Raw genomic sequence first — 27726 nt, forward strand, 5'->3', positions numbered from 1 at the left:
GGTTAGGTGCTCTAGGACCTTAGAAAAGCTGCCTTTTCCAACTTGGGAGGGCCAAAGGAGTGCAAAAAGGTAACCTTTGGACAACTGTTCAACAGTTGAACAGTACGATCAATTCAGATGCAATGGTGAAGATGTAACACTCAGTGCACTGTTTTTGCCTGTCATCTTTACATGCTCCAGCATTATGTAGGCGCCAAAATTAACAACTATGGTTAATGCAGGGCTGCAACAATGAATAATGTAAGGATTCTATGAGTCATGCCTGTTGGGATATAAACTTCAAAATTTTACCAGGATATTCTTGTAAACAGGGATCTGAGTTTCAAACAAGAATTTCAAATCCTGGGTTTGGAGTCAAAATTAAGTTTTCATAAACCAGCATCAGTGTAAGTTCAGGGCAGCAACATTCAGCTGCACACCTCACTTTCTACTAATAAATCCTTACTCAACTGCAGTGATTTCAGGGTCTCCTACTATGCTTGGTAATTATCAGGGTAAAAAACTCCAAATGAAAACAGCAACTGTCTGTCTTTGAAGTTAGTTTATGAAACTCAATGTTTTTAGTTACTTTTAGTTATTACATACAGTTTTGCTATCAAATACAGCACGTCATGCTATCAGGCTTTCTTCTTGCTCATTTTAATATTTTTTTGTCAGTTCTTTAAAAGTTTATTCCAAAAACAGAACTTTGAACAATTTTGGACTATGAATATATTTATAAATGTATTAACATACAAAAGTGAATGGTGGTCTTTTTTCCCCACTTACAAAAGAATTGGCAAGCAGACATACCAGAGGTAGGATATATAATGGGATGCCAGCTTAGTATTGTAATTCTTGAATAAATTGCACTAGATCCAGAAACACATTATAATCCACATATTCCTGCATTGCAGGGGATTGGACTAGAAAACCCTTGTGGTACCTTCTAACTATGATTCTATGACCCAGAAAGCCAGATAGAAGAATAATATAGACACCATTTTGAATGCCAAAGAGAAAGCGATCTAAAAGAGAAACTGTTCATTCAATTACCACAGCTGATCTCCATGCCAGTTTATGGCCAATGTATTCTAGCTTTTGATACAAAAAAATTCAAATTCAAAAATACATTGTGTAAGAGATGTGTCATGTTTGTTTGCAGTGACTGCGACCTATTTATGTCTCCCCACTTTCTTTTTACACATAGGGTTTACAGTCACAGATGATAAAGCAATAGATTCTGGAAATATAAACTAAAAAGCATCATGCTTCAGGTTAAGAACTGTGAGTTGCCTTTACTATTTTACACTGGTGAATTCAGAGAGAATCCAAAGAGGTAACAAATAAGTCCACATTCATGACTGCATCCAGCTGCTACAATTACCATTTAAAACAACACTAGTTTACCTGGAGGAAACATACCCTTTCGTTAACTGAAAATGCTGAGGTCGATATTGCTAAAATATCATTAAAACACAACAGTACACATTTTCCTGAGACATTACCACAGAGCTATGGTGCAGTTTAAGATGTAGTTTGAAAACAGTTTACAATTCAGTGGTACTTATCCATGCTTAAGATCACTGGCTATAATTTAACACATGTGTTAAGATTACTGATTTTTTAAAAAAAATTTGATTGAAATTATTTGGCTTTAAGTGTTAATACTAGGAAGTTTGAACTAAGATAATGAAATAAATAATAGTTTGACTTATGTGCTATTGAAATGCTTGAACCAATCAACATTCCCTCGAACATGTAAGGAAAAGAGATGGCAATGCCTTATAGATGTCAGACATTTTAGCCATGGCTTGGGAATTGGGATTAAATATGTTGTCTTGTAGCTGTGTTTTGGGGGAAGGAAATTGTATTTTGTCCATGAAAGTGTGCTCTGTTATTTTGCAGTTTAAATCTTGTAGGAAAAGAAAATCACTTAAGAGCATATTCATCATCTATATATAACCAGATTATAAAAAAAAATCAGGAAGCAGCATAACCCGCAGAGAGCATGAAGAGAATGATCTCTCTTGCAGTTTTGGAGAAGGTCACATTTATTTATTAATTATGTACTAAAAATGCTTCTAGACCAAATGTTGCCTTAAAAACTTCAGGCAAATTTGATTAAAAAAACAAAACAAAAAACACCAAGCATTACAACTGCAGCAATTATTCATATTGGTTTAAAACAAAAAAACAGGGCAAACTTAAACTGTCCCTCAATTTCTGTCTTCCAGCCAACAAATTCCCCTGTCCCCACACTAAACTCTTGTTACTTTTTTTCCTGTTTCAGCTGTGGACAAAGTAGGGTTCTCTATATTCCCCCTCCTCTGGCATGCTGCCCACTATTACTGATGGGTCACACACCAAATGGAGCTATTGGGGGTTTGACAGATTTCAAAATAAGACTCAGAATTTGATTTGAAAAGGTGCATTACCTTCCAAGTTTGGGAAGAACAGTTCCATTTTTAAAATCCCACTTCTGACCCTAACTAGGGGCAGACAATTCAAAACCTTCCCTGCTAAATACAACAGTGAAGACATGCTCATGTTGCATGTAAATGCATAGGCAGGATAAATATTTTTAAGCAACTCTGAGATGTCACACAACATAGGATCAACACAGAGACTGTGAAACATAGGTAGACAAATACTGAAAACACTGAGTGGAATTCAGAGTTGCTCTATGACACACCCACCCGCCATGCAAGCATTTCAGCTTGCTAGACAGAACAACCCCCCTCTCCACCTCCCAGCATGCTGTTTTGGGGGTTCTCCTGACCCCCCAGGAGACAATTTGGAAGGAGATGCATGGGCGAGAAGAGGGGGGGAAGTCCTGCTCCACAAGCATAAGTCCTAGGGTCTCCAGGCTGACCCTGACCTTCACCTGCCTGGTTTCTTTCAGGTGTCCAGTTCACCCACTGCCTAATTCATAGCTGCTGCCATTGCCAGAATCTCTGATTGTATTTTTCTGCCACCACTCTATTATTTGTTGGCTGCAATCCAAATTCCACTGACATGGAAGTAAGCCGTAGGGAATTCAATAATACCTACTCTGCTGAACAGACATGGTTAAGATCAGGGCTTTTTTCTAGAACTTACGCCACCAACCTCTGTGCTGCCCCAATTGCCATGCCATACCATGACACACCGCGCAGCCAGAATAATGTTGTCAGTTACCTAACACAGGGCACTCTCACAAACATACTCTACATACTATTTATAACTTCCCTCTCTTGCACACCACATATACCACATACCTCCTAGGCCCAACAAGTTTCAGCACCTTTTTAACCCTAGTCCCTATATAAAAATGTCACTACTACGCTGCATACAACAACTTCTATCTGCAGATGTCCCGCTTCAAATACTGACATTTTTGTGCCTTAAGCCAGGGATAGTAATGCAGTGCATTCAGTATGTTGTTGAACTACAACTCCCAGCAGTACCAGACAGCATGGGAGCCCAAATCAGTTCTTGTATGCAAAACAAATTCCTGGGCTCAGAATTTTTAAATTCTAAGTATATCCCCATTGCAACAGGCTCTGCTTGGTAGATCTCATGTCTCTGGTAAAAAACAAAGTAAATCACATAAGCCTGAAGTCTGCCCACCTCTTTATTAAGTGATGGTAGTTCTACAGTAAGACCAAGAAAGGGCGGGGTATAATTTCAGAGGGAGGAGAAAAGGCCAGTGTTCAAAACTCCCATTGTTCTACACACATTTTGTGACAGGGAATTTCATTAGCATGAGCAGTTTCTGAGCTCTGGGCGCAGTACTGCACCGAAGATTTCAGATTAAAACTGAGAATGGAAGGAAAGGAGGACTTTTTTCTGCATCCCCACTTCCAGCTACTCTCTGAAGACTGGAGAAGAGACCCTCTTAAGAATATTAGGGGGGTGGGCAGGGGGAGGACTAGACCATGTGAAAAATGAACATAATATTTTAGCTGCAGCTCATTCATTTTCAGCTTTGTATTCTTGTTATTTAAAAAGCGCACCTAGACATTCCATTTGTTTTGCCCATAACCTAAGTTTAAAGTGCCATTTAGCTCCTTTCATATCTCAGTTTCTAAGACTGGAAAAGGCCAAGGGACCACAAAAGCGTAGGACTGGCCTTGGATGCCTACCACCTATTGCAAGCACTTAATTTCTGGTACTATATCTGAGGCAGGACAACACTGCAAGGACCGAAAAGAAATAAAGCTTTTGAAAGAGGATCTGCTTTCTAATACCTGCCTGTTTCACTTCTTCAATGCAAGGACAAAACTTGTTGGAAGCTTGTATTAAGGCAATTTAAATGCAAGCTGAGACTATTTCAACTGCGGTTCATCTTGTGAAATAACTACACCAGCCTGTCATTTGTGACTTTTTTGCCCTGAAAAGAATTGAATTGTGTGAAGTTTGGTAGGAGTGCAATGGACCCAATGGGGGACTCTAAGAGTCTTATATATGAGGCTCTTGAATTAGAGAGATTACTTTTCTTCAATGCACCTCCTTCTGCATATAAATCCCCAGCTGCTTTCCTCCTCGCTGGCCCTTAGTACAGTCATATAAACACAAAAGTAGAGACAGGATTAAGTGGAGAAAGTGGAGTAATAATTATTTCTGAACTTGTCTCTATGCATATAACTTAGTATATGCAAATTGTGTCTAGTCCTCCATTCACTTATGATGTTGTGGAAATGGTTACCACACACACACACACACACACACACACACACACACACACACACACTCAGAATCATTCTGTACCTCTGAATTCACAGTATTCTTTTTTAGTTTTAAAGAACCAGAGAGAAAAGTCACATTTAGCGAGTGAATGCCTTGCTGCTGCAGAAGCAAGCAAATAAAGTTTCTTAAAGGCTGGTAAATATTTGCAATAGTCTGAAAGGCTGGCATAAGGAATGTAAGCAACAGTTAAACTAATCAAATATTGGATATTATTTAAGGTCCAGTAACCACAAATAAAACAAAAACTTACAGAACACAAAATATGTTTGTTAAAAGGGGTGGGGAAGAGAATAAAAAGCAATCATAGTTTGTCAAAGTAAAATCACAACATTTAGGAATTTTGCACCTTGCTCTATTAATAAATAACTGTTCCACTGTTCTCCAATAAAATGTTCAACAAAACTCTAAAAAAATTATTTAAACCTCCTGCAAGACATGCATAGAAATACTGCAATAGGACTGCCACTGTGTCTGCAAAATGCAGTATGTAAAAGCCAGAGGAATTGAGTTGAGAAACCTCAAGAGGATACAATCTGTTCCTGCACTGTGGCTGACATGGAAAACGGTTGGTGGAGAAATTAACCTAATCTTCACAATGTCTTTCCATAATCAAACTCCACTATTGTTTAATGTATCTTTCTGTTACTGATCTTATGAACAAAGCAGGATGTGTAGATGCCATCCACTATTTATTGCCTCTTAAATCCAGGTATGAAACAATGTAAAAGTTACACCACATCAGTGGTTAATGAAACATGGAGCTGTTAGAAAATAGTATTTTCAATTGTAAAGACAAACAAATAGTTCAAAGATGAACTACTGAATGATAAAGAAAGCACAATACTAAAAAGCTATGGTTTAAATAAGACAACTAGGTAGTAATAGCAAATACGATACCATCAGTAATTTACAACTTTGGATATGTGGTATAAAATAAACAAAAAAATGTGTGCCGGGTTATTTTCTCGCAAAATCATTAAAAAGCAAAAGCAAACCACAATCTGTCATTGAAACAGAGTTTGGTGCTGTCAACCATTGTGTTATAGAAAATCAAAAGCTGAAATACATCGGGGGGGGGGGGGAACCAAAAGGTGAACCTATAAAGAGGATCACATAAAAAATAATAGAACAGGGAAAAATGGGGAATATATTCTCCTTAACAGAAAAGCTTGCTATATGAAAAGTTATTTTATGTGGGGGAGAGATACATTATTTGGAAAAATGATTTGATTTTCTGCATGTTAGATTTATAACTTCAAGAGGAAAGAAGAAAGGTTCTTCATGGGCTTGTGATGCTATACAAGGCATGACTACATTCTTCTAAAACTAATGGATACAATTTTTATATTACCACCAAGCCTGTAAAAGGGGAGTTAAGCCTTCTTAAACTATGAGCATCACTTCAACCAAGAAACCAGATTTCATCCTGATATGTGCATGTTAGAGCAAGGAATAATATAGGTAATAAACATGTAATATAAAATGTACTTTTAATTTTAACTTTTTATACAAATTAGTAAATCTTAAAGGGTTTCAGAAACATCCTATTATTATTATTATCCATTCCAACCCAAGGCAAAGGGAAGGACTGAATACACATTAAAGATTCTGCCCAAGAGTAAATGGATTGATTTTGAATTGTTCAATTTATATAAAGTATTGTACTGTGCCTAGTATACTAATTTTAGTCTGTTCTGCAGTATTTCTGACAGGGTTGCTTATTTTGGAAGCATCAAAAATATTTTAAAATCCCTTCCCATGCATCACAGATACAAAATTTAAAGTTCTATCATTCCTAGCTAAAATGTAAATATAAACATCTGTAACCCCATGTTCTGTATGCCAAAAATAGATCATGTTTTTACTGAATTCAAAAGCTATCTTTCTTTTACACCGGTTTTTATTTGTCTATGTTTAATAATAATTTATACTGCAAACAGAATAAAACAATCACTTTTCAACTATGGCTAAAATATTTGTATCTCTCAATCTGCTGATTAATGTAGCTAAAATACAAAATGAAGTGGTATCTTATTCTGAAATAGATAATTCCTTTCCATGCATCCATTCAAAGCAAAAGCACAAGATGTTCAAGGGCCAATGGAGCAACATAATGGAAGATGGGGAAACATTAAAGAAGCAATCTCCAACTATAGCCTACAGCAGGGGTCTGCAAGGTTTACCGGCCATGGGCCAGATCACTCCCATGGAGCTCATCCATGGGCCGGACTGGCACAGAGCGGCGCTGGAAATCGCTCCTGCACATGCCCAGACGCCAAAAATCGCTCCTGTGCAGAAGCGATTTTCGGCATCTGGACATGCACAGACAATTTCTGAGATCTGCATGTGTGCAGATGCAACTTCCGGGGCCGCTCAGCAAGTCCCTGCGCCGCGCTGTGCCTGTTTAGCGCAGTGCACAGGGGACTCACCGAGTGGGTGGCTTGGTTCGGGGGTGGCTCGTGGGCCGGTAAAATGGTCGTCGTGGGCCGCATCCGGCCCATGGGCCGCACGTTGCCAACCCCTGGCCTACAGTATTTGAAGTGAGATTAGCTGTTCTTAAACATGATTGCTGCAGGCTAACCTTATCATAGTATGTGAGTACACTATGGATACTATTCTCTGAGGAAAGGCTTGCATATGGCTTACTTTATTCCCAGCATAAAGGTACTGAAAATACTATACAGCGCTTTGTGGAACACACACAGAGTTTGGAAGGTGCACATAGAAAGGTGTGAGATTGCCACACAAGTTTAAAGTGCAGAAAAAGGAGGAAACATATCAAAGCCTGTCAATCTGTCTCCCTTTCTGCAACCTCCCTGCATTTCCTTTTGGGCAGACAGAACAAGTAATCATGCAGCACACACACACACCAAATGCTTTTTGCCTGCACTTTAAATATTGTATGGTCACTCTGTGCCTTTCTCTTCATGTCCCCAGCTGTATTTCTGGTTCCAGAAAAAAATACAAGGTACAGGACTGCAGAGATAAAGTTGTTGGGTTTTTTTTGTTTTTAGAATGCAGCTGGAAGCCAAGGGATGTGCAACAACTGGAGAAGGGTTTTTTGGCTTAAAGCAAGGAAAACAATCTCCTTTGGCCACACCTTCATGCCCCAAAATTCGGTAAATCAACCCACAAGATGGGTCCAACACATTGACGAGGCTTGCCTTCAGTTAATGCTGGGCCTTGTTTTCAACTGATGAGGGGTGTGTGTGCTCATGCTAACTAGTTGGTTTTTAAAAGGTAAAATCTCTGCAATGCACCTTTATTATAAAACAACATGAAAGAACTGAACATTTAAAGCATTTGCTGACACTTAAAGCGAAGATTTTCTTTTTTCCTATGTTTCCGTTTTAAAAGTTTGCTTCAATGCAGGTATTTGCACCCCATGTTGTTGTGATTTCTCTAGAAAATATTCCTCAGAACCAAGCAGTTGAATATGAAAAATTATCTTACCTAAGGACTGGTAGAGCTCAGTCATTTTAGGATGATCCCAGCATGTAGTCTGCGTCTCATGGCTGCAAGACAAAAAAGATACCGATTCACTTAAAATACTATATGAAGTTTATGCCAGTCCCAATACTTTTAGGGCAAACTAGCTTTCTTCTTACACAGATTGCCAAGTTTAGTAATTGTACAGTTCAGTTATTACATGGGGTAATACAAGGGTAATTTCAGGTCAAGTGACAAAAACCATAACAACAATAATATTCATCATACTTCTTCCTGGAACCAGAAATATTGTCAATGTTCTAACTGAAGTTCAGGATAAGTGTCACATTGCATTAGGCTTACATAAGCAATCATATGTAGCACACACACAAAAAACCTCATCAATCCCTTTCATACATTTTTATACACATGCCAACTATGTTAAATATATGATATAAAGAGGACACTGTAATGTGAAGTGGGAGTCGGATTGTGTGACTTAATACCATCCACAGCAAAAGTGTAATCTTTTTTTAGTCAGTCAAAGATTTGGTATGTGTTGCACAGAAGGCTTGAGAAAGGATCGTAGCCCAGCAATGCACAGATTTCTTGACTGCATTTTAGTCCATGAGTAGCTCCACAACTACATAGCCGAATCCAGAAAGGTTGACACGCTTTCTATTGATCTAGCTCATTAACTGCTTTGAGATTTTTTACAATCAAGTGGTGTACACATTATATGAACTAAATAAAATAAAAGAAAGACAGAGAAATGGCAAAAGTGGCATCACTGATTCAGGGTTTAGTATGTTCCATATTAATGTTCAGTTTAATCACAGAAAGCAGTAGACTACAGGTAAAATTAAAAATCTGGATTTTTATTTTTCTAAATTCGGCTTTTATTATTTGACCTGGGTGTTACTTCATTTTTTGCCAAGTAAAGAAAGGAGCTTAATGGGATGCCAAGGACACCTTGCTCAGCTCAGAAAAATAAGTGTTATAGCTGAATTCAAAAAAGAAAATAGGAAGGAAGAGCTGAATAATGTGGAAAGGCAGTTCAATTATCCTGAATGGTACAGGAGAACTAGAAGGGCACTGTATAAATGTTTACATCTCCCTATACCACTGGTCTTCAACTGGTAGGTCGGGATGCACTTGAGGGTCACAGCTTGATCCAAGGTGGGTCACAACAGGAGCATTACCACCATACAAATATATGTTAAAATATTAAGAAATGAGTCCTCAAATGCATGTTTGGGTTAAAAGTGGGTCCTTGGAATAAAAAGTTTGAAAATACCTACTTTATTTTATATTTACACTGCTCTGACACTGGGAAATAGCCAATGAAAACAGCACGAAGTGGTGGGGCAAGGCAGGGCGGGAATAAAGAGGAGGAGGAGAAGGAATAAATGTATGTAGTAAATGAGTTGGGTCAGGAGAAGGCCTTGGTGGCAAGTGGAGAAGAGAGACTGTGTTACTTTCCACACTGAGAAGAGAAACTTTTAAAGTGGATTCAAAAATAAAATTGGGAAAGTGAAAAGGGGGTTTGGCATTTATATGTTGGGAAGGGGAAGCTCTAGGGGGTTAATGTGGGGGTTAATTTTGAATGAAATCTGAGAATGAGAGTTGGAGAGGGACATAGAGGTAGAAATTACCCATAAATTAAATAATCTAGCAGTACCCAGGTGTGACTGGTTCTCTTAGGCAAAGAAGTTCCAAAGTACTAATACCTCAGTGAACAAAACAACTCTACATACAATTCACATTATATGACATCATATAGGACATAATGAATGCTTTTATAAACGTTATCTGTAAGAAAAAGCTCTCAAGCAAATATCTACACATAGTAAAGTTCTGCTTCTTTGTAGGACTAAAGAACAGATTCATTGTAAATAAGTTCACATGTTTATAAAGCTACATATAATTTAATGAGATAAAATGTTTTATTATATTGGGCATAACACCTACTTAGTACTACATATGGTTTGCAGACTAGTACAGAAATCCATATTGTACATTGATACACTCTCACTGCAACCCCAAGTATGCCTACTGAAATTTAACTACCAAGTATGTGTGTGAAGGCCCAACTATGAGGTCTGCCAGCTGAAATCAATTTTGTGTATATGAGGGAAATGATTTATTTGACTTTTGCAAATACATGCAACATCTCTCTCATCAGATAGGGAGAATGTCATTATTTATTTATCCTTTTTTAAGAGTCATATCTGATATTCTAAAACCAACATTTATTATATTTCGGTCAAGAATCTAAGGAATATTCATTCATGCATATGTACTATTAAGGACAAAGACTATTGTGGTGCTAATTCTAATCAGAGGTGCTAAAGTATTTATGAGGAGTGATTTTTATAACCAAAGAGAAAAATAGTTTGCCTTAATTTAAAGACTCTTTTTAAACTTCCAAGACATTTTTATTAATAATGTTTTATTAATTCATAATATACTTAGTATGTGTGAATAAATAAGACTAGATGATTAAAAGGATTTCTGTCACTTTTATGCGCTTTCTCCAAATAGTCATTAATTGGCCTGAGAGGTTTTCTATGTTTGTTCGTGTTGAAAAATAACTTGGGAGAATCACATTTATATATCAGTCTAGCAACTAATTGAAAGGATACTTTATTTAAATCAAACTTGATTATTTGATAAAAATCAGTTTTAAGAAGACTTTGTTTTTGCTGAAAACCTGTGTGCACTGAGGTCACAGGTTTGAGGAGGGTTTTTGAGCAAACTGCCCTCAGATGCCCATTCTCCAGCTTAGATGGGTTTAATTGGAGCTGAAGCAAATGTTCCAAGCAGTATCAACAGGTGGCTCAGATTTCCATTTTATTTTTTTCAGGGTATATGTGATGTAGTTTTGCTTTAGGGCACTGTGGGAGATTTAGGGTGGTTGTTGGAAGCAGCCGGTAAGTGATGCTCAGAGCAGCGCGCGCGCGCGCGCACACACACACACACACACTCGTACCTTGGAAGTCGAATGGAATCTGTTCTGGAAGTCCGTTCGACATCCTAAACATTCGGAAACCAAAGCGCAGCTTCTGATTGGCTGCAGGAAGCTCCTGCAGGCAATCGGAAGCCCCATTGGACAATTGGGTTCCAAAGAACGTTTCCAAACCAGAACACTCATTTCTGGGTTTGCGGCGTTTGGGAGCCAAAATGTCCAAGTACCAAGGCGTTCAGGATCCAAGGTACGAGTGTGTGTGTGTGTGTGTGTGTGTGTCTAACTACGGGAATCCAGGAGAGGCATCAGCAATGGGCCCTATTGAGACACGGAGGTCCTGGGAGCTGCCTGAAAATGCCAGCTGCTGATGCCAGCCTTATGACTGCTCCCAAAGCTCTGGATGGAATCATGTTAGCTCCCGCCCTTAATCTGGGTCTTGCTAACCATTTTGAATATTTATGTTCAGTTTAAAAACAGAGTGACCAATCATTTGCTTGCAGCTTTGAATTCTATATTACATGTCTATAATCATTAGATTATCAAATGAGCAAACCTATTTCAAACTTGCTGCGTGTGGATTTATGAATATATCCCATTGAATGTTTGATATAGTAGAATTGTGAGGGAACAGACATTGAGGGGTAGGATGTAGGTGGAAGGAGGTACAGATATAATGTCACCTTTTCTCTCTGTTTCTTTTTGTTCTTAAAGTCGCTTTAAAGTTTTGTTTTTCCTCAATATTTGTAAAATAAAAAATATATCCATAAACAAAAAAATTCTCAGAAGGTTCAGATATTTAATTTCAATTTCATGCAAACAAGGATCCTTATATTAAAAACAGCAGTTTGGAATGGCTTATTTCAAATCTCTATCTCCTCACTAATATGACCCCCTTCCCCTCAAGTGTATATAGTCCCCCTCTGCTGATACTTTCAAGGCTGATTTAGGTATCCACAAAAGGTACCGGTTTTATTGGGGGTTTGCAGAAGAGAAACTGAGAGCTCCAACCCTCCTGCAGCAGCCTGCTGCATTTCTATGCTGGGCACAGAGGCAGGAAAGAGCATTCCATCCCTCTTCCACCATCCTATTCACTGGACTGTATGAATTCCACGCACTTGACTGCAAGCAATTTCTCTCACCTATGGCTACCAGGCTAGTGGTTAAATAAATGTAAGGTTGACCCAAGTAATTACAAAGCGTGAGACTATTCCATATTATCACAGAAGCTCGGCCAAATGGCAGGGATGTTTGTCCCTATGATGTCAGGGTAAAGCTCTGACAATCACAATTTTCTAACATCATGACTCTTATTCAGCAAAAGTTCTCACTTTAAATTGACACTTCACTCACTGCTTCAAAATCACAACCATGTTAAGTGTCCTAAATGGCAATCTACACAGATACCTTTAATTTGGAAAGTATGTTTCTGTGAACATTCATTAACATGTGTTTCCTAAGCTATTATAAAGACTGTAACGGGAACCTAATGGTTGATCAGTGTTGAAGTTAATACAGATTCCTCACTTCTTTCACTCTTTCTCAAAATTTACAGTCCCTTCCAACTTTCTCTGTGTTAACATTCATTCCTTAGCAATTATTATATTCATTAGCATTCCATGAAACCACAGGAAGACAAGTCAATAGGTAGAGGTGCCCAGTTCTTTTCAACAACAGAATTAGAGTGAATACCTGAATTTACTTCCAGGTTGTTGTTTTTCTGATTACCACTGATATTTTTGAGGCAGATTAACAAAACTATCAGAGGGAGGAGACAAACTATGTGCTTTGCTTTACTTTACTTCTCATTCGTCTATTCATCTTCACTGTTAACAGTCACACTTAATACACAAGGTTGCAATCCTAAACACATTTGCTGGTAAGTAAATCCCATTCAATCCAGTGTTTCTCAATGGTCAGTTCTAAGCAACTATTTATCAGGAAATTGCAAGTTCTGGCTCAGACCTGAAAACAAACCTCCTTCCATTGAAATAAGTGCCATGAGGCAACAGTGATACAATTGTTTAACAAAAATAATGTATGATCAGTTTAGAAATTATTAACATATAATATCCAAGAGCAGAAAAAAGTGCTTGAGAACCAGAAGGACTTCTCTTACTCCTGCGTGAAATTTTAAGGAAAGCTGAAGATCATTTGTGGAAAATTCTGTGAAGGTTGAGTGTGATTGTAAAGCGCAAGAGCTGATTTAACCAGCACTTTATATTCAGAACACAAGAAGACTGCAGCTATTTCATTCCACCAACTAAAAAGTGTTCCTTCTTTCTGAACATTTTCAGCTTAGAAAGTTATCAACAATTCCACACACAAGTGCAGCTCAAGGAAAGGTTAGGCTCCACTGAGACTTCCCTTCATAAGCCTCTTTGCCATTTTCAAAGGCCATTTAATTGTTAGCTTTGGGGCTGCTTTTGTGTGTGTGTGTGTGTGTGTGTGTGTGTGTGTGTGTGTGTACACACTGTGTGAAGCAAAATGCCAACTCAGCAACTCTTAGCATTCTGAACCACACTTGGGAACACAGTAGCATCTTTAATGGATCTGCAGCAATTTTTAACTCCAATAAGCATGCAAGTTTGTATAACAGAAAGCTAAAAATTCAGACAAAAATGCTTCCCTGTGCTCAAATGGTGGAATATGGTAAAAGAAGGAATGTGCAGTACTACAAGTGCAATGGATCCTTCCCACTACATTTCCTGCTTTATTTTGCATCAGCATTGTAAAAAGATGTGAAGGACTTAGGAAGCATCCGTGGAAAGAGATAAACAACAGTGTTGCCCATTTAGCTCAGTGCTGTCCATACTGATTGGCAGCAACTCTGCAGGGTTTCAGATGGGGTTCTCTCCTGTAACCACCTGGAGATGTCAGGGCATTGAACCTGGACTTTCTGCCTACTAAGGATATTCTCCAGCACTTAGCTAAGGCCCTTACTCTGGAAGCAAATGCACTAAGAAATCTATTAGACAGGGAGACAAACCATCTAGCCTGCTTCCCTCTGCCTCATGTGTGGGTTATCCTTAACTGTCTGGCTATGGGATACACTGGGGTAGTTGAATATTATGTATTCATCTCCTGCAACAGACGTTATGAAATCCTTCTCATGTTATAGTGATTGGGCTGCTCTAGTATTAACAATCTCAAGATGTGTTTATTGAATTCTAAGTTCAGAGGAACACATATTTAGTATTTTGTTTGGAGTAAAACTATACATAATTAGAGGGCCTATTTTCAAATACTTTCAGGACATCACTTTGGCAATGAATTACTCTAACAGGCTACCTAATCTGATTTTTATATTTTGGAGCCCTTATACTTTAAATAATCATTATTCATTTCATTATTCATTTCTTTTTTTAAAATTAAATTTCCATATCACTCTTCATCTGAGGATCACAGGGTGGTTTACATTACTGGAAAGAAAGAAAGAAAGCATCATCTTTCCCTTCCCAAACCAGTGTGCTCCATCTGCTGAAGGACCCATGCTGTTTCTGTTCCTAAAGGAATTCTTTGTGCAGAGGATTACTTCTTTATTTGTATTAAATTCATATCCCTCCGTTCTTTCCAAAGGTGTCCAGGTTTATACACAAGGAAGCCATCATGTCTCAAGCAAAGTCCAGAAGTGAATTCTGAGGTGCACACTGGTCATGCTTTCCTCTCTAATCCAATTTCCAAGCCCAGCTATAGAGCTAAACAGGAACTGGAGTGCAAGAACATACTTGCACATTCTGGCCTCACTTTACCACAGCTGAGTGGTACAGCATGTGGTTTACACATAGAAGGCTCCGGGTTCAAACCCACAATATCCCCAAGAAGGAACTGGGGAAGACTTTTGTCTGACACCCTGAACAGCAGCTTAGACAATACTGATCTAGATGGGCTAATGGTCTTAGTACTGACCTGGCATCCTATGCTCTTACAGCTTTTGGGATGAGCCATGAAGCCCAAAGGAGATAGCATGAAGCAATGAATGCTATTTTCACTGACGGGTGAAATAAGCTCTCTCTCCTGTGCTGTTGCTGGTTCAGAATGTGTAAGTCCAATACCATGATGTGGATGACATGTTAAAAAGAGAGCATAGAAAGGAAAGCCCTCTTTGCACCCAAGCTCACCCATCAGTGACTGAAATGCCCACAGTTTGGTCATTCTTTCCTTGCAGAGGGCTGGGGTGAAAATTAGTTCATACAGGACGAGCCTCAACAAGCCAGCTCAGTATCACCTGCAAATACTGCCTATTCCAAATAACGAAAAACATTAACGTCCATCAGACATTCACTGTGACCTAAAAAATGAAGTCCTAAAATACCTTATCTCTAAATATGGCATGTAATGAATTACAATCAAATAATTTAAATATATGCATTAAGAGTCAACAATTTAAAATAAATCACTTTACGGTAAGACCTCTCTGATCTGCCCCATGATCATCAGATGGTGGTATATATATTAAATATAATAAATAAAGACATTGACAACAGCTGACTGTGCATGAGACAATTGCACCCATGGCATTTGCATCATGATGTGTTGAACACAGCCAGTGCCTCCTGGAACATCCTCTGGAACCCCCATTCTGGTTTCATTACTAGTGGCAATTGAGTTAAACTTCTATAAACATAAACAAAGCAAAAGAAAAAAGGAACATTCCAGCACAAGATTAACAAAGGTATTATGCAGGACGATTTAGGTGCAGACTGTGTTAGTAAACAATTTATCCCATTTTTTGGGGGGGGAATGAACGAATTCCTATGCCCCACAAATAACCCAGAGATGCATTTTAAATAAAAGGACACATTCTACTCATGTAAAAACACACTGATTCCTGGACTGTCCACGGGCCAGATTTAGAAGGTGATTGGGCCGGATCCGGCCCCCAGGCCTTAGTTTGCCTACCCATGTTCTAAAGTCTCTAGTTTTAGTTTTCTATCTTCTGCATCCTTTATTACAACTTGTTCTGAAAACACTTCAGCAGCGAAAATGATAAAAGCAGCCTAACAGAATAAACCTAACCCTTGGACATGCTGGCTGGAAGGGATTAGGACTGGGTAATGGTGCCTCCCTGCCACCAGGGCCAGGATGTCTGCTGTGGTGGCCCCTGCTATGCACATGGAAAATCCCTCCAGCAGCATTTCCACCAACAAAACAAGGTGTTCCAGAGGTGGGTGAAGGCAACCTTGAATCTGAATTCACAGCCTCTCAATTCCTCCCAAATCCCACGATCAGACATGTTACCTGGTACAATGTTACCTGGTACAATGTAGAGAAAATGGTTAGGGCAAGATGAAACAAATACAGTGGTACCTCGGGTTAAGAATTTAATTCGTTCTGGAGGTCTGTTCTTAACCTGAGGTACCACTTTAGCTAATGGGGCCGCCTGCTGCCGCCACACGATTTCTGTTCTCATCCTGAAGCAAAGTTCTTAACCAGAGGTACTATTTCTGGATTAGCGGAGTCTGTAACCTGAAGCGTCTGTAACCTGAAGTGTCTGTAACCCGAGGTACTACTGTACTGCCCCGACTTCTACCCTGGCAGGCACAAATGTGAAGGGCTATAGAAGTGAAAGACTTTCTGCCACCTCACTCCCCACCCCACCCCCATCATTCCCAATTAGGTTTGCTCTGTCCACCATTAGAACTTATTTCATAGGAATATAAATATATTAAACATTTTTCATTGTATTCTTGAATGTATTTCTAAAATGTGTATTTTATATTTAAATATTTTATCATATGCTTTTTGGATTCTAGCATGTGCACTTGCTAAAAAGCTGTTGTGGGTAAAAAAATTGAGCATGGAATTGCATATTCATTCTTCACATTATATTATTCTTAATTTGCAACAGCATTAGAGCAAGTTCCATCCCCCTCCCACTGCGATTTGAAAAATGCAGTATGAACTAGATGCGTATGTGTGAAGAATAACAAAATGCTGTCAGGTGGCAACAGGGAACCCCAAACACCTACTTACTAATAATCAGAAATTAAGAAATAATAAATCACCAGACTGCAGAAATGAAACAGCCTTTTGTCTTTTTTTGTGTTTTCCTGTTTTCCAGTAGTGCCTGAGATTATCACAGATTTAATGGACCAGCGGTATGAGTACATTTAAATAGATAGATGGATATAAAATATATAGACTCAGATTTGGTTTTGGTTTTGCTAACTAAAGCTAACACTTCAAAGAAATACTAATATAAATCAAATTGTCACTCATTCTAGAGCAGAGTAAATTATGGGCCAATTAAAATGTAACCTGCCTGTAAAAGCTGTTATTTAGAGCTGCAAATATCCCTCCTCCCATCTTCTCCCAATTTCCTGAAGGGAAACTAATCAGGGTGAAAATAATAGAATAGTGATGCAGAAAGTAGCAGCCTCTTGTGGTTTGCGAAGGATTACTGTTTGTCTTAATCTATAATCCTCGGATGAGTGTGTTTTTGAGAAAAAGTTGGCCGTTTGTTGTTTTATTGGCTTTGGCTGGCATTTTCAGAATTCCAAGATGATGCACAAATTAAAAAGTTTTTGCATTAATATCAAGTAGGAGCAGAAGGGAGTAAATGTCAATTGCTAAATACAGTATGGTAATTATTTTTCTGTCTCTTTTGATGTTCAGCATTTTATTGTGTGCACACTGACAGTTTTTAAAGCTTGGTGAGCCAACCCCTCCAGCTGTTACTTGTCCACTGATCTATTTGCTTTTCAAAGCTTATCCTCTCCACTTCTGCCAAAGCAATTTCACTGCAGGGTCTTGTCGAATTCAGGATCAAACAATGGTGACTGCAATTCCTTAGTGATAATGGACCGAATATCTTTTAGGGAACTATATTTCCTCTGGTATTAATAGGGTACAAGCAACACCTCAGTAAACTAGTTCTTATTTTAAGAGGCAAGGTTGAATATAGAGTACATTACTTTAACAAGGGTGTGTTTTTCTAAGATCCTATACTTAGATGCTTTTTCTAAGATCCTATACTAATTTCCTGCAAAGGTACACCATATAAAACATTACTACCAATATTAAAATTTCTCATTTCTGTTCACAGCAAATACAAATTACACACACACACATTTCTTATTCTCTAACCCCAACATTTAGGAATATATATATATAATCAAGTTAACTTAGAGAAAATTGACTTATTTAGCAATATGATATACCAGATATAATACTGTGTATTTTTTCTACTCGTAAATTTTACAATGATGCAGGTATCAACCACAATGCTGGGGGAGGGGGAATCACCAAAATGCAATAGTCAGTGCTTTGCTTTGCCTTTAAAGTTTTCTATTAATGATGCAAACAAACAGCTTCTCCCCGTACACATTTTAGACTCTCTCCCTTTCCTTTTCCCGACTTCCTGCTTAGCTGCTGCTTACATGTATTCTTTCATTCATACCTACACAGCCAGCATGTTCCAACTAGACCACATTCACCAAGACACGGAAGGCGCATTAAAGAGAGAGAGAGAGAGAGAGAAAAGGAATGCACTGAATTAAACGTCAGTTCGAATTCCCAGAAGAAATCAAGCAGATATTTGACCTTTTAACTCGGTGAATGAAAAGTCTGGTGAGCTTTCTTCTGCAGGGTCCTTACACACATAATGGTAAATAATATGACTTCTCTCTCCCTCCTTTTTTTTTTTAAGGCACTCACAGAATGCAGCCTGATTAAAAGGTACTTTAGAAAGTGCCAGGCTACAAAATCGAGGGCTTTTAAACCCCTGAACGACAAAAATGTAGAGAGGAACTGGGCTGCGCGCCGGGAAAAATTACTTTGATGTCAGGATAAATCCCACCGCCCTCTCTCTCTGTGTGTGTACGTACTCTCTCTCACACACAAATTAAAAACAAAACCCCCACCCAGCCGCCTCTGCACCGGGGAGAAGAAATCTTTCATCTTCAAAGTCTACAGCCGTGGGAGAAAGGGTTAAACCCTGGCATGCTCCAGCCAGCTACAAGCACCTGCACCGAGAACAAGAGAAAACAGCTGGCAGGGAGGACGCTCAAGCTGTAAATTCCCAATGCAAAGACGTCTTCAGAAGTTTAATTTGCCTTTAACTACCCTGGCTTGCCAGCAGCACACAAGCCTCGACAAGTGCGAGGTTTTCAATGAAAAAGAACAGGAAAAAAGGACGGGTTTGAATAATAATTAAACTTACCTTTTGAGTTGCTCCCTCATCGCCGTGAACTGATCAGAGACTCCAAAGAGGGAGGGAAAAGGAAAGGACGATGGAGAAGATTCCTAGACTCTGGGTGTGTGTGTGTTTGTGTGTGTGTGTCTTGTGTTTGTAACCTCACGCAAAACTAAGCCAGCCCGGCGCGAAGCAGCGAATAGCACTGCGGTGCGAGTAGCATTCTCGTGCTAAGGGCGTAAGAGAAGCGAAGTGGGAGGGAAGGCTGCAGGGCTAGACAGGGCGGAGCTCTCGCTGCCTCGGCTCCACCTATTGAACCTGCAAACAACAAGCGGAGAACTCCAAAGAAATGGCACCGTTTGCATGGGAAGCGGAGGGGTTTATTTAAGGTAGAACCAAAAGATGCCATCCGGCGTGCCTCCGAAGAATGCCAGGACTAGGCGAAAGGACCGAAGCGCAAATGATCTCATGTAACAGAAGCGAGCACTGGAGCAAGGGGGCTGGGATGGCTCCTCCTGAAATGTAGGAGATGACAGAGAAAGGAGGAAAAAATGGGGAAACTCGCAGGCACAAAGAATTAATTCACTGAGGTCTGATTTCATTATTACGCTTTAAGCTCCAGCCTTTTCTGACCTTGCGTTCTTCGGTTAAAAGACTGGAGAGGGCAACAGCGGAACACAAGGGAAAATGTGGGTATGGAAAGAGACGTTTTTAAAACGACGCGCTGTTCCGGATGTAAAATCTCCAACTACTTCAGCACATTTAGATATAACCTCTTTATTCTGCATCTGTAACACAACTTCAATAAGTCATACCGCGCTCCCCACCTACTCAAAGCCATTTCTCTTTCTATCCTTTCCCCACGCAATCTTTAAAATGCAAGAAAAGCGAAATGAGAGTGCATATGGTCCTCTTGAATCCTCCATGTTTTCATTACAGTGGCGTAGCGTGGGTTGTCAGCACCCGGGGCAAGCCAAGTAATTTGCGCCCCCTAACCCGTGAGCCAGGTAGGGGCAGAGAGCTGCGAGTGTGAGCGCGCCCCCCCCCCAGATGTTGTGCCCGGTGCGGCCGGCCCCCCCCAGCACCCCGCCACTGTTTCATTAGGTTAATTTTTAGGAATGCAAATGGATTGCAGTCCACGAAAGCTTATGCCAAAGTCTCCCCGCCCCACGAAAACACACATTTTTATTGCCATTTCAACATAAAGGAAAACTGTATAACATATACATTAACTTTGTCGCATTACTTAGTTTCACCCTGTTAGTCTTTCAGATGCCACAAGACTTTGTGGCTTTGGGGTGTGCATGGTTTATAAGAATTTTAGCTTATATTGCTGCAATGGTGATAAGGAGAAAAAGTACTTTCATGTAAAGTATGAGTAACATGAATGCTTAAATTGCTCTGAATTGATAATCTTTGGAGGCCAGTTGAGCATGTAATGGGAATAGATTGGCAATATTTCCCAGGCATGACAGATAATGCATGCTTGGTATGGTCCAAGAGGATACCCACTGTGACCTCTAAGGGAAGGGTTTGTGCGCCTTTGAATTCTTCTGTGATAATAAACCTTCTGGATGAGTATGGATCTGCTGGGTACCAACTCCGACGTTCACTAAGAGAAAGCCAACATACAGTAGCATGCCACTCACTCTGTGCTGTTCACACAGACAGAACAAGGGCATTTCTATGGAAATGAGAGTATTGTACCCAAACTCTCTCCAACATTAGAGACAATTCTGGGACACATTTAGGGTAGTGAGTTGGCCAAGGTAGAAACCGTCCAAGAGCCTAGACTTGCATGCTGCTTTTTTCCCGGCAGATGCCCCTTGCCTCATCCCAGACAGCTGTCTACTCTATATAGTTGAGCTCAGCCTAATAGGAAAGGTGTGGGAAAGATGCAGTGCATGACAATACTGTATCCTGAGTGCTATCGCCTGTGTTGAAATAATGATTTACACCCTGCATTCAGTGTAGGTGGAAGTAGGGTGGGTGTGTGCCACAGTGCAAACTGCATAAGTTTGATAAGAATTAGAGCAGTACAAACCTGCAGGTGTAGATATGAGCTTAGGTTAAAAAGTAACCTCACTGTGGCGGGGAAAGGTTGTATGGATCTATTCACAACTGTCTACTCCAGTGAATCACCAGTCTGAAAGAGAGCTATGGCATTAGCTTAAGGTCAACATCTTGAGCAGTCTGAGTCTAAATGTGCACCAGTCTGAGTCTAAGTGTGGAGAATAGCTACATACTGTTCAGCTTTTATTTCCGTATTTGAAATTGGATTGCTCCAACATATATCTACAATCCCAAATCAGTCATGATAAACTGTTATTTAGCAGTGTTTCCATTTAACCATACATGTTGCAAGATCTTTTTTCGATTCATTAAAAAAAAAACCACCAGATCAGTCTTTATACTGTATTTTAGCTAGCACTAAAGAAAGACCGTACTGCTACATATTGTTACAGCGCCCCCCCCCCCCAATTCCTGCTGAGCCAGGCACAGGATTCCAGAGGTCTTGGTCCTCAACCAAAGTCTGTGCTACTTTGGAGAACTGAAGACATGGCGGAGCCTGTCGTAGCTTTAAGAAAAATGATTTATTCACATATTCACCACTTTAGTCTACATAGAGGGAATACAGATCTCTCACACACATCCAACCACCTTAGCAACTGCTGTGTGCCCAGGCCCAAGGATTCCTCTTAGATCCGGGGCCAGGAACCTTTTTCAGCCATGGGCTGGTACACTGTCCCTCAGACCATGTGCTGGGCTGGACTATATTTTGAAAAAAATTATGAACGAATTCCTATGCCCCGCAAATAATCCAGAGATGCATTTTAAACAAAAGGACACATTCTACTCATGTAAAGCATGCTGATTCCCGGACCTTGTGGGGGGCCGGACTATATTTTTTATGGGGGGAGAGAAATGAATGAATTACTATGCCCCACAAATAACCCAGAGATGCATTTTAAATAAAAGGACACATTCTACTCATGCAAAAACACCAGGCAGGCCCCACAAATAACCCAGAGATGCATTTTAAATTAAAGGGCACATTCTACTCATGTAAAAACATGCTGATTCCTAGACCGTCCACAGGCCGGATTGAGAAAGCAATTGGGCCAGATCCGGCCCCTGGGCCTTAGTTTGCCTACCCATGGTCTAGCAGCACAGATTCACATGCACAGTATTCAATATCCTGATCTCTATTCCGTAGATACTATCCCTATCTTCTATGACCAGGAGAACTCTTCACAAGTGGAAAGTTCGTATAGATACACAAACATTTCACTGCATAGAAGAGAGTGTGAATCCTTGCAAATAAATACAATATATGCAGCAGAACCTCTATGTATATTGGGTGGGGTGGAATCGGTTCAAAGGCCACCATATTGAAACAGTAGACTTCATGCTTAGCAAACAACGTTGAGGGGTTTTTAAAATAACCAAACGGTGTATAAATTTTATGAAACAATAAATTAGTTTCCATAAAGGACTTAAAAATAGACACTTGTAATCAAGGAATCAAATCACTAGGAGCATAGGAAACTGCCTTACACCAAGGGGACAATCTAGCTCAATATTTTCTACACTGAACAGCAGTATCAATGGCTTTACCTACCACACTCCCCATCTGACATTACATATGATGCCATGCAAGATAGGGCCTGTTTTACAGTGGCAGTGAGGTTATGGGAACCTCTAGAGAGTGTAATGACTTCACAGCATAAGGCTATGATACTTTTCCTGAGGGACTATATAAACTGTGAAGTGTTGATGTTGTTAAAGATGTTTATTTTTCCTGAATTATTTGCCAGGAATAGATTCTTTTTAAATTTGGTGTATTGGTTTTTATAAACTTTCGTTATTTTCTATATTTTTAACATTTCTGTAAGTCATCTGGTAGATCAGTGGTGGATAGAAGGGCAGAATGCAAATATTTTAATTAATTAAATCTATAGAAATATATCAAGACCTGATAATGCTGCCCCCTGGTCTCTCCATGGTCAACTAAAGGCAGCTTTGGGTGAAGGCACCTAGAAGGCATTAATAATGGCTACTGCTAAGGAAAAACCTCCCCAACAGCTCCATCAAAGTCTAAGGCCACGTATCTTATGAAAGTAACACGATCAAGCTCAGATTTTCTGCATACCCTCCAACATTTATCCAATGAAAATAGGGATGTCCCATTCCATAATGATAATTTTACTATTTATACTCCACACATCTTTCTGGGTTGCCCAAGCCACTCTGGGCAGCTTCCAACATATATAAAAACATAATAAAACATTAAACATTAAGAAACTTCCATATACAGGATTGCCTTCAGACGGCTCGGGGGCCAGATAACTCCATACCCTCCAACATTTCGCCAATGAAAATAGGGACATCCTAGAGAAAAGTGGGACATTCCAGAATCAAATCAGAAACCGGGATGGTATCTCTAAATCAGGGACATCCCTGGAAAATAGGGACACTTGGAGGGTCTGTTTCTGTTCAGGGACAAGTCAGTGCTTCATGCAATTATGTTTCTGTATATTCGTATACATGTTTTATAGCAGGTTCATGGGATTTTTGGAAGTAAATTGTTTATAGAATTTAAGAATGTATTTTTTTAATATACAAGATAAATATTCAACTAATGTTAAGAATTCACCACATACAATATGGCTATAATTGCCTAAAAACTGTGTATTTGTGGTCTTCCCATAAGGAAACAAAGAAATCAGAGTTCACCACAAATAAAGTAGGGTTTTGGAAGCCATCACACCAGACATTTGTTATGTAAATGGCTCAGGCCCCAAATATCTGAAAGACCACCAACTTCCTTACAGACACTCTCAAGTGTTAAGATTGGCAAAGGGGACCCTCTTGCTAGTTCTGCTGCCCTCAGAAATCTGGGCGAGTAGTGGCCAGCATGTTTTCTATGTGAGTCCCTAAGTTGTGGAAGTCCCAACCCCATTGAGATATATCCAGCAACTTTATTATACAGTTTTCACAAATGCTGAATTGTACCTCTTTACCATGGCTTTTAACACCTGAGAAGTATTATTCAGGACCTATCCTCCTTTTGTGATTGTATTTTTTTTTTGTAATTTTAAGTTTTAATGTATTTTAAATCATTCTGGGAATTTAGGATGACGTGTGGGATCATAACATTATGCTAATTAGCATTCCCATAGTTCTGCTTTCTGGTGTGAAAGTTGAAGGGAAAAGTGAAACTGGGTTACATGTTTTACCAGAATGTCTGCAATATTTTGCTTGTGTTCCAGGATGAATTTGAATGATGCCCTCTCCTTCTTTCAGTAATCTTTATAACACTATATTTGCTCATTCATTTCCATTTCTATTACTAGCTTAAGGAGAAATATCGATCACTGCTTCACTTTACTATGTATTTACACACAAAATACTAAAATAACTAAAACATCTAGAAATCTATTTTTAATTATGTTTACATATTTCTTCCTAATCCCACGGAAATAAGGAGAATCAGATTGCCTCAGAAGTAATGAAACCTGAGACAAAGCATTCTGAAGTAACTGCTACTGAGAATGTGAGCAGCAGTCAGCTTCAATAAGAGCTTTCAATTCCCAGTCCACCTTAATAGTAAATTGAAGCTGTCCTTTGGCACATTCTGTCTTCTTTTCCCATGCATTGTTACCAAGTACTAGGAGTATAAAAACTAGTCTGAAATTCTGACACTTTGCATAATCTTCTTTCTCCTTCAGTAACAAATAAAGCATTGTATTCAATTAGACTCACAGCAGGTGAAAACCCCAATTAGTGTATCCATTCTCCTGGCGCTTTTTTCCTACCTTACACCCACACAGCACCCTTAAAAAAAAAATCAAAAACACTGAAGGGGAAATCTGAGTCATTCCACAATTCAAAAGCATATTAACTCTTTGATCTCCACATCAAAATGTTATCAGCTGAATAACAAATGGGGGAAAAACACACATGAAAAGAAAAGAGAGAAAACGTCTGACTAGCTTTACAATTTCAGAACAGAAAAATATATATATTATATGCTTTTGGCTGGTTGACACAAATCTATAAAATCTCTTGGCTTGTCCTACCTACAAAAACATGAAATGAACAATGACAAAACTACCCTAAGATGACAAAATTGCTGCTCTGCTCCAGAGGAAATAGATTTGAGTGGGGATGACGAGTGGCAGTTAAGGGAAGCAATAAATAAAATACTGTAAAGTAAATCCATGTAAAATAATGGGCACAGCTCACTCGGGACCAATGGAAAAATTCCCTATTTATATAGTGTTTTCTAAAAGGGTTGAAATCATTTATTATGAGATGTCACAATACCCCAATAATTCATCTGCCTTGCTCTATTCCTTAGTCAAGTGTGAACCTGATATTTGTGTTGCATTTGGCTTCACCTCTAGCAGATAACAGAGTTGCAGGACTTCATCTCTGTGTTGATGGAGTTTATGTATCCCTTGCCATATATATATCAGGATCCTGGAAAATCTTAAAACCCAATGGACTGTATAGGGCAATATGTCAAGGAGAAAGTGTGTATATTTGTGTCATTCCACATTTTAAATGGCTAAAAATGACAACAGGATTTGTCATTTTTGATACCTCTGATGGTACATAGGAAGTTTGACCTGTTTTGTTCCATTGAAGTCTCTAAAGATGTAAGACTAAATGGTTTATTTAGTGAGGTGACATTATGAGCAACATATACTAACAAAATAATTGTATCATTGTGTTCACTGCTTCTTAGAGTATCCTTTGATCTACTGCTCTCTCTCCATCTACCTAGGTGCACACTTTCCTGGAAAATACAACAGGATTTATAGCTTAAGCTTACTGTGAAAATCTGAAGGAAGTCCCATCATGCCAAACAGGCTTTATCGCAAGGTAAATGGGTGAAGAATTGCAGCTTAATTAGTGATATTTTCTTTCTGGATATTTTGCAGATAGTGGAACAAGGATCTTACAGTACTTTCATTTGCCATTTAATTAAACATTTTAATTATAAAACCAACATGGGGACAAACTTTAAGAGCTATCTATGATTGGTTGGAGTCCAAATGTGCCTAAGGCTCCAATTCTATGTCTATTTACTTTGGACTAAATTCTACAGCAAACTATGGCAAGTTCTTAAAGAAATGGGAGTGCCTGATCACCTCATCTGTCACCTGAGAAATCTCTATGTGGGACAAGAAGCTACGGTTAGAATTAGATATGGAATAACTGATTGGTTCAAAATTAGGAAAGGAGTATGACAAGTCTGTATATTGTCTCCCTGCTTATTTAACTTATATGCAGAATTCATCATGTGAAAAGCTGGACTGAATGACTCCCAAGCCGCAATTAAGATTGCCTGAAGAAATATTAACAACCAACATGGGGTTAATATTAATAAAATATTAACATATGCAGATGACACAACCTTGATGGCAGAAAGTGAGGAGGAATTAAAGAACCTTTTAATGAGGGTGAAAGAGGAGAGTGCAAAATATGGTCTGAAGCGCAACATCAAAAAAAAAAAAACCGAAGATCATGGCCACTGGGCCCATCACCTCCTGGCAAATAGAAGGGGAAGAAATGGAGGCAGTGAGAGATTTTACTTTCTTGGGTTCCATAATCACTGCAGATGGTGACAGCAGCCACGAAATTAAAAGACGCCTGCTTCTTGGGAGAAAAGCATTGACAAACCTAGACAGCATCTTAAAAAGCAGAGACATCACCTTGCCGACAAAGGTCTGTATAGTTAAAGCTATGGCTTTCCCAGTAGTGATGTATGGAAGTGAGAGCTGGACCATAAAGAAGGCGCCGAAGAATTGATGCTTTTGCATTATGGTGCTGGAGGAGACTGTTGAGAGTCCCATGGACTGCAAGAAGATCAAACCTATCCATTCTTAAGGAAATCAGCCCTGAAGCCAAGGAGCCTGCATTCGCTCCACAGGACGCACACACATTTCCCCTTCATTTTTGGAGAGGAAAAAGTATGTCCTATAGAGCGAAAAATATGGTATATACTACCAGTCTTCAAATAAAGGTTTTTTGGGAGTTAAATTATGTCTTGGTAAGTATTGAGAACAGATGCATATTTTCCTGCAGAGTATTTCATTTGTACAGTGCCCTGTTTTTACTTGTTACATTTCTATTCTACCTTTCCCCCAAGGAGTACAGAAGAAGTTCCCAGGTGTTCTCCCAACCAGTTGCTTTCCAGGCCCAACCCTGCTTAGCTTTCACAGAGTTGCTTCTTTTAACTATATGTCAGAGACTGAATTGTCCAATTAAACTGCTCACATGAGTAGTGTACTACGTAATTTGTCTAGCAGAGTATGCTGGGACAGGAAGATCACCTGTTCCTTATCAGGTTGTACTCATCATCAGAAGCCATTCTCCAAGTTTTCCCCTTTCTCTTAGCTGGGTGCAATGCCAAATTTGATGCCCTCCAAGCATTAGGAGAAGATTGTCTAGGCATACAAACATGTTACTTTGG

The 27726-nt window shown here is 39.2% G+C and overlaps 1 protein-coding gene across 26 annotated transcripts in view; it reads right to left on the minus strand.

Annotated features, from left to right (window-relative positions):
• The window catches only part of DMD (dystrophin), a 953416-nt gene that overhangs the window by 61077 nt on the left and 864613 nt on the right, over positions 1–27726 (minus strand). For 22 of the 26 annotated variants that reach the window (XM_083612216.1, XM_083612211.1, XM_083612219.1 and 19 more), the window contains one exon: positions 8164–8225. In XM_083612216.1, the coding sequence (XP_083468342.1) occupies positions 8164–8225 (62 nt within the window). Of the gene's footprint in view, positions 1–8163; positions 8226–19268; positions 19705–27726 lie in introns of those variants that run through there. The other 4 variants (XM_083612225.1, XM_083612227.1, XM_083612228.1 and 1 more) reach the window with 3 other exon arrangements.

This window comes from Podarcis filfolensis (assembly GCF_964270895.1).
Source record: "Podarcis filfolensis genome assembly, chromosome: 4".
Lineage (NCBI taxonomy): Eukaryota > Metazoa > Chordata > Lepidosauria > Squamata > Lacertidae > Podarcis > Podarcis filfolensis.